At 43.1% G+C, this 7,834-nt stretch overlaps 1 protein-coding gene across 19 annotated transcripts in view; it reads left to right on the top strand.

Moving 5' to 3' along the window:
• Window positions 1-478: 478 nt before the first annotated feature.
• Window positions 479-7,834, top strand: part of LOC108925612 (ERC protein 2) — a 238,838-nt gene continuing 231,482 nt past the window's right edge. For 18 of the 19 annotated variants that reach the window (XM_018737690.2, XM_018737689.2, XM_018737684.2 and 15 more), the window contains exons 1-2: window positions 630-919; window positions 5,836-6,711. In XM_018737690.2, coding sequence (XP_018593206.1) covers window positions 6,067-6,711 — 645 coding nt within the window. In that variant the 5' untranslated portion in view covers window positions 630-919; window positions 5,836-6,066. Of the gene's footprint in view, window positions 558-629; window positions 920-5,835; window positions 6,712-7,834 lie in introns of those variants that run through there. The other variant, XM_029249231.1, reaches the window with a different exon arrangement.

Raw genomic sequence — 7,834 nt, 5'->3', positions numbered from 1 at the left:
TAGGCCTACGTATCAGTTACATAATGTGCCGTGGGGTATCACACCTTAGATGCCTTAGAGGAAGGAGGCACTGGAACAAAAAAATGTAATAATGACAATACATGGTGGTAACAAATAGGTCAGTATTCACTTTACAATGGAAAGGCCAGTTATTTCCATCCATGTATTAAATGGTACCATCTGAACAAGAGTGAGTTACTCGACTTCTTTTAGATACTGTGTTATATTGTCAGTTTTCAAACCAGAGGTTCTTCACCGTTTCTTGGCCACGGAGCCCTGAAGAAAGTGATGAAAGCGAAGGAATCCTCCAAAAAGAAATATCCATAATAATAAGATAAGTCATAGTCATAAATATTTTGAGAAGATTAATTAATATTCGCACTCGCAGTTTAGAGCGAACACAGTTGCATCAGAATCGCGTCCACGACAGCGTAGTGATATTTTATTTCACTTTTAATATATGTACTAGTTAGATGATTTCGCAGCAGCGCAAGACAAGACCCCCCAGGCCAGGTGAGGTGAGGACCCCTCGTTCCAGACGAGTCCACGACGGACAGGTATCTGACTGTCCCCTCCGGCACACAACTGCGCCGTATCAATCATTAGACGTAAAGGCCACACCGGCAGCCGGTGGAGGCTGAAGGTGACACGAAGAGGACAGAGACGGGAGTGTTTGTGAGCAGGTCGAGCGCGTCCCGCTCCGTGCGACGCGGAGGCTTCCCCTTTAACATCATCATCATCATCATCCCTACAGCTGCTGCTGCTCCGCGCCGAGGAGGAGAGAGCGCTGCGCGAGTCGCGAGCGCGAGCGCGAGCGCCAGGGCGGCCCAATGGCAGCGCGCGCCACGAGCGCTCTCACTGTGGAGTGGAGCTGAGCGGAGGGCACGGGACTGCCATCGCGCGCACACACGGTAACCCGGTACGGAGCCGCGTTTCACTCTGCTTTTACCCTGACGCCTTGCCTTTTTATTAATTTAAAGGGCTTATTCTTATGTAATGCAAAAAGTGCACGTTACGTTTGTTGATGCGAGCAAGAATGAACATTTTTATTCTCCTGTCTGTGTCAGGGGGCTCGTTTTATGTGGCACAGACGGGTGTGTGGTGAAAAAAGACACGGAAGGATGCTTGAGTAGTTTAGCCGGCGTTTTGATTCATTTTTTTGTATTTTATAAATTTATTGTGTTTTGTCTGGATCATGTGGCAGGATAATAAACTGGGTGGGGAGGATGGAGACGCTGCGTTTCCCCTCACTCGACATTTCTCTGTGTCAGTCAGTGAACCGCCCTCGAACTAACACACACAACCATCTGTGGGTGTGAGGGTCTATGTGTCTGTGTATGTTTGTGTGTGTGTGTATATAAATGCTGAGGTTCCACAGAAATGTCTTGAGTTCATTCATTTATTTAAGTTAAGCTAAGGACCGCTCCCGTGTCAGCGTGTAAAGGTGTACCGTTCGTGTCTGAAGAAGACAAATGTTAAGTTAAATTTCACTTTAGGGGAGCTGGAGAAAAGCCTTCAAGCCTGAATCAAGGGGGGGATGGCTGGGCAGTAAAATAAAATTCCAGTTGTGTGTGAACAGGATCATGTGGAAACATTTCATTTAAAAACTGGTTTGCTTTTAATCTCCCGAATGCAACGAAATTAAAACAACAGGTGCAGAAACCTTGCATTCATGCAGTAGGCATTTTAAGTAGCGTATTTGCGGCTGTATTTAATATTTTTTTTAAATGCTCATTCCATGTGTGATCACTTAATTGATGCCAGTGGTTCAAAAGCAGTATTATAGGGAGAAATTTGCTGTCGCTCACACGAACTCGGCTCTCATTGCGTTGACCATTGATATGATTGACAGCTTTATGCACCAATAAGGAAGCAGAGTTCAGCACCAGACACTCTAAAAATCCAATCATTGACGGCAATGGGAGGGACTTTAGACAGTGAGGTTGGCTACGCTCTGTACTAATGGTCCTTATATCAGTGTGAGATGCGTTTAACCCTTTAGTGTACATGTGAGTACACTTTGGGATTACACACTTTTATGCATAACGAAATTACTTACGCGACTGAGTGTGAATTAATGTCACTCTCTGAGGCTGCTGTCGTTCCCGTGAGGCACAGGTGTATGAATTCCCATAATAAAAAAAAAATTACATGATGTTGCATGCCCTATTAAAAATGTGCAGTAAAATTCACACTGAAAAATGATATTTCTCTTGATTATTTTTGTACGTATTCGTATGTAATATGAGATGTTTATTTTTATAAGATTCGGCTGAGTAACTGAATAGAAATTCATCTGATTTATAGGTAGCCTAGAGAAAGAACAATGTGACACTTTTATTGGGACTCTGGCTGACAATGTTGTTTTTTTTTTTTAGGTTCATACTTCATCTGTATGCAACCTCACATCCTATAGTTCTGGGAAAGGCTCTGGACCTCCTCATTCGTGCACTTTACACACAGTTATCGATAACGATAGCATTGTGAAGCTGTTCCTTGTTTGTGGGTGTAGTAATATTTAGTTAAACCCTTCTTGGACTGAAGACTACGTCATTCATTTCCTTCACGGGTAGTGTGCTGTCGCCCATTCTGTATGTCTGAATCCCCGCATTTACAGTCAGGTTCATTCCAATTTCACTAATCTGTCAATTTGCTCATTCCTGTGGCAGTTGTCCTCTAAATTTACCCTGGTTTTTCCTGGAGAAACGGAACGTGACTTGCCTTCTCAATGGCACACTGAGCCACTTGTACAGTGACCAGCCTGGCCTCGTTGGTGGTCCTTGCAGTTTTTTTCCAGCCCTTTTCTGTTCCACTCTCTGGGGACTACTTTTTTTTTCACTTTTTCTTTTTCGTATGAGATTCCTTTTTTTACAAGCAGAATTCAAAGCTTGTGTTAAGATGGTCTGTCATAAAAAAATTTGTCAAACACACACTGTATTTTAATGTCATTTCCTTTGTAAAGAAATAAATTGCCTGTCTGGGTTTTGCATTGCTCATAGGACAATAATTAGTTTTTTTTTTTTTTTCCTGTTGTGTGCATGTTGCATTTGTATTTTTATATTCCATCCTAGGTATTGTTATCACGTCCATTTCTGACTTTGCATTGCTGGCTTTGCAGTGAGCCGACCATTTGTCGAGGCAGATAAGGCCTACCCAGCCTGTCTTCTGCCTCCAAACATTTTTTGCATTTAATTAGTTTAGGGTTGTTATCATTCTCTGTGTACGACTTTGTGCTGTGCTGGCAACATGTAGAGACCAGAAAACTTCCAAAGGGTTACCTTTTCCAGCCATGTTTACTCACTGTTGTACTGCCAAATTTAATATATTTAAAAATCAGTGACATTTCATGTCTACCTGGATTTCATATCAGTTATTATTGATAAGCACTAGTGTGATGCAGAGTCATGGTGGTCCAGAGCCTATCCTGGCAAACAGAGACCTAGGGGACATCTCAACAGGATTTTCCAGTCTGTCTCATGTCAGTCACACCCACTGCCAGCAATTTGTAGTTACCAAAGCAAAGAAATGTACCATATGGTATTTTCAGTATTTTTTTTTTGTCAGGTGTAGTAATTTGTCTAACCCTTAGCTGTCAAAATGAGGATGCAGTAGTGATAAGCACCACTATTCCATGTAAAATTGCAATATTATATTATATAACATTTTGGTTTTTCTTACAAGTTAATAGCTGTGTGCTACAGGATTGCAAAGCTGGTGTTCTCAGCATCAGGGTTTTTGTGGGCTGATACTAGTTACACAGGACTGACAAGTATTTTAATTAGGGTGAAAATGAACAGGAATTATAAGACAAGACAGAATGGCCCATAATGTCTCATTGTTGCGATGAGTCAACATAACAAGGGATTTGATTATTTCTTCAGGACTCGGTACATTCTTTTCAGTAATTTTGGTATTGAAATGGCTCTCTTCTCAGCAGTATCGCTACAAGGCAGGGTGTGTGTGGTCCTCCAGTACTCCCACCCCCACCAGCCCTGTAGGGGAAGCATATGTAGCGGACAGCCGAAACACCTTGGCTTCAACACCCCTCTCTCCGGATGCAATGGTGGTGCTGTGAGCTGATGCACATTATGTATGCATGGTTAGTGTATGAAAGAACCAGGAAATGGCAAGTCTTGCTCTCAAATCAGGCATTATTCTTTTGTAATATTTCTGTGTGCTGGAACAGAGTGCCAGTTATAGGTGCCACAGAAAGATCACAGAAACGGCTCAGAGGCAGAAAGCCTATTGATAATTTTGGGGAAAAAAATTCCCTTTACAAATAAATTTCCTTTTTCCTTTTTAGAAGTAAGGGATTACTATAACCCTGATAAGATTTTAATATGGAAAGTGTTTAAAAAGCTACATATCCTACCTAGAAGAAAAAATTAACACTCATTTTCTTTATCAAGCTTGCTATGTTAATGTTTTATGATTAAACAAACCTTTTTGAACATGTTACTGAAGTCTCGAATGCTTGCTCTCATCCAGTGCACTACACCCAGAGGGGGATCAAACCTGCAACCTTTGCGTGCAAGGGCAACAGCTCTAACCACTATGCTACCAGCTGGCACCCGAGTTTTACATAATTTCTTTTATTTTTTTCATTCAAGTTTGAAAATGTTGGCAGTTGTTTACTGTTGAAGTTTTTTTAGTGCTTCAAGTTTTGTGTATTTTAGACTTGGAAGTCTTTCCTTTGTATGTTCTTCATAACACATCTGTGCAAGGAGCTGTTTCTTTTTTCTTGTATGCACTTGAAATTTTCTGTCTCAGATGTTAATATGCTGAATGTAAGGGCAGCAGGTTAAGCAGTGGCCTTCTAACCTAGGTTGTGGGTTCAAATCTTAGGAGACTCCCAGCTGTGTGACCCTTGAATTAGATGCCTAAAATAAATTGAGCTGGCATACCCAGTTGTATAACTAGGAAAAAACTCTAAGTTAAGTAAGTGGCTGTCATGCTGCCACTTCAGTTTTTCAGTGTATTTATGTCATATGCGAACTGTCAAGGAATAAACTAAATATTGCAGGAGGGCTGGAGCAATTTATAATTCTTCCAAGAAATGAGTGCGGTGTTTGCAAAACACTCCATTGCTTGTGGTGCCGCTTGCTATTTATAAATTTGTGATTACTAATCACTTGCTTACTAAGAACTGCTACTGTACCGATGTGCTTGTTTGCTGGCAGGAATTTTTGTTTATGTTTGTTGTGGCAGCATCTTCTGCTGTGTGGTATGGTGTTTAAGGTGAGAGAGAACATGTGGTGAAGACAGCTGGGCACACGTAGAGGAAGACAGGTGTTTGTAGGTGATGGAGGCTAGGTGGAAGCAGTGGGGAGAGGGGAGTCCTAATGACTAATTTTAAGATTTAAAACATCTAATTTTTTTTTTCCTCACTGTAAATAATGCAAAAAACAAACATTACAGAAATGCTGCTAATTTGACAGTGGGAGACTGTATTGGCTGTGTAATTGTGTTTGTTATTGCTCTAATTTGAGATAAACTTTCATTATTTCCCTTGTGCTTATGACTCAGGCCCCTGGATAGGAATTGATAGGACATGGATGCAATCTATTCTTGACGATAACTGATTATAGAGGGGAAAGAATAACACTATTAATTTGAGCAATATTAAAACATGCTGGATGCCAGATTTCATTTTTGGTCTCCTCTTGACTTGCATGTACACTTTAACTACAGGATTGAAACCCAAAAGCCTATCAATGGATTGACAGTTGACAATATGTGGTACCTTTGATATCTTCAAACCCTTATTTCGTCATGCATTGCTATTATAAATTCTTAGTGTTGTGACTGTTTTCTTTTGTACTGTACTTTTTTCAGGTCTAGAAGAAAGACTTTCTACATTTTCCAGGGGCTACAGTGCACTAGCTAACAGCAGTGAGATCTGCTTTAATGAACTGCAGAAACTCAACCCAGTAACTCAATCAAGTGACTCAACGCAGTGCCAGAACACCAAGCAGCAAAGCAGCCCATTTCCAGTTTCTCTGTTCTGTTTTAATACGAGACCTATTTTTCTGAGGGGATCCCAAGAGGAGGTGGAGACTGACGAAGATGTATGGAAGTGCCAGAACAGTCGGGAATTTGGAAGGAAGTCCCTCCAGGTCTCCCCGCTTGCCGAGGTCCCCAAGGCTGGGACATCGGAGGGTTGCTGGGGGCAGTGGTGGTAGTGCAGGCAAGACTCTGTCCATGGAGAATATCCAGTCTCTGAATGCGGCCTACGCCACCTCAGGACCAATGTACCTGAGTGACCATGAGGGAATAGGTTCAACCACCTACCCAAAGGGCACTATGACACTGGGGAGGGCCACCAGCCGCGCTACCTATGGGGGTCGGGTCACAGCCATGGGCAGCAGCCCGAACATTGCCTCGGCTGGCCTTCCCCACAGCGACACATCCTCCTACGGTGAGCATGGGGCTGGCCTGGGTCCCCACCCCCACACAGTGAGCCCCGCCCTGCGGCAGGTGCGTGACAATGCCATGATGGACCTGCAGTCACAGCTGAAGGAGTTGCAGAGGGAGAACGACCTGCTGCGCAGGGAGATGGAGGTCAAGGAGAACAAGCTGGGTTCCTCCATGAACAGCATCAAGACCTTCTGGAGTCCAGAACTGAAGAAGGAGAGAGTGCTGCGGAAGGAGGAGGCCGCTCGCACCTCTGTGATGAAGGAGCAGATGAGGCTGACACAGGAAGAGAATCAGGTAACGTTGCATGTAGCCCATTTGGTCATTTTCTTTCACTCTATGTACTACCCTGATTTTTCTCATTTTGTTGTGGCTGGCTTTACACTGTTACTGTCAGGAAGCTCTTTGGCATTTCTTTTTGAATGGCAGTGATTATTTTGTTTAAATTCTGGAAACCCCTTGATAAAATATAATATTCTTAAAAAAGGATGAAGGAATCTTTGTGTTACGATGTGGCATCTGTGAACAAATTCTGAATGTGGACTTACAAGGAGAAGAATTCCATCTTGGATAACTTTTTTTATGAAGACCATAGATCACCAAATATTGGAAGGTCGTTTCATGTTTCAACGGCTTGGAAGATAAATTATTCAGTTTTAATGAATGGTGTTTTTTCTGAATAGCTGGAATTTAGCTAAGCATGGATTGGTTGACACCATTATGGAAAGTCAGATGGACGGTGTCTCGGGAGTGGCATGGTGGCACAGCAAGACATGCTGTTTTCTCACAGTGCAGGGTTGTGACAGAGGAAGTGGGTTTGATCCCTGACCAGCCTATATGGAGTTCCTACGTTTTCCCTGTGTCTGTATTGGTTTCTTCCAGGTGTTCCGAGTTCCCCTCACAGTTCAAAGAGTTGCTGTTCAGGTGTTTTGCTGATTCTAAAATCACCCATAGTGTGTGAGTGACAAAAAGAAATTGTGTTTCACTGGTATGTGGATAAGGTGTGGGCTGATATTATTACATAGTGTTTGTTGTAAGTCACTTTGGAGGTAAGCATCTGATAAATGAATAAATGTAAATGTTTGTTATGGGTATCATATGGGCAGGCGGGTGTGGTGGCGCAGCGGGTTTGGCCTGTGCCTGCTATCTGGTGGGTCTGGGGTTTGAGTCCTGCTTGGAGTGCCTTACGATGGGATGGTGTCCTGTCCTGGGTGCGTCCCCTCCCCCTCCAGCCTTACACCCTATGTTGCCAGGTTACTGGCTTGCTGCGACCCTGCTCGGTACAGGTGTTTTCAGTTAGTGTGTGTGTGGGGGTATTGTCTGAGATCAGTCGCATGCCCCTTCTGTGTGAGGGTATTACGGTGTGGCATGGTTTACCCTTCATGCTCCTTAATTTATCCTGGGGGGGGGTCCAATGGTG

This window comes from Scleropages formosus, chromosome 2 (genome assembly GCF_900964775.1).
Source record: "Scleropages formosus chromosome 2, fSclFor1.1, whole genome shotgun sequence".
NCBI classification, from domain to species: Eukaryota; Metazoa; Chordata; class Actinopteri; order Osteoglossiformes; family Osteoglossidae; genus Scleropages; species Scleropages formosus.
Note: the sequence above shows the minus strand (reverse complement) of the source record. Positions and strands in the feature narration are given on the sequence as shown.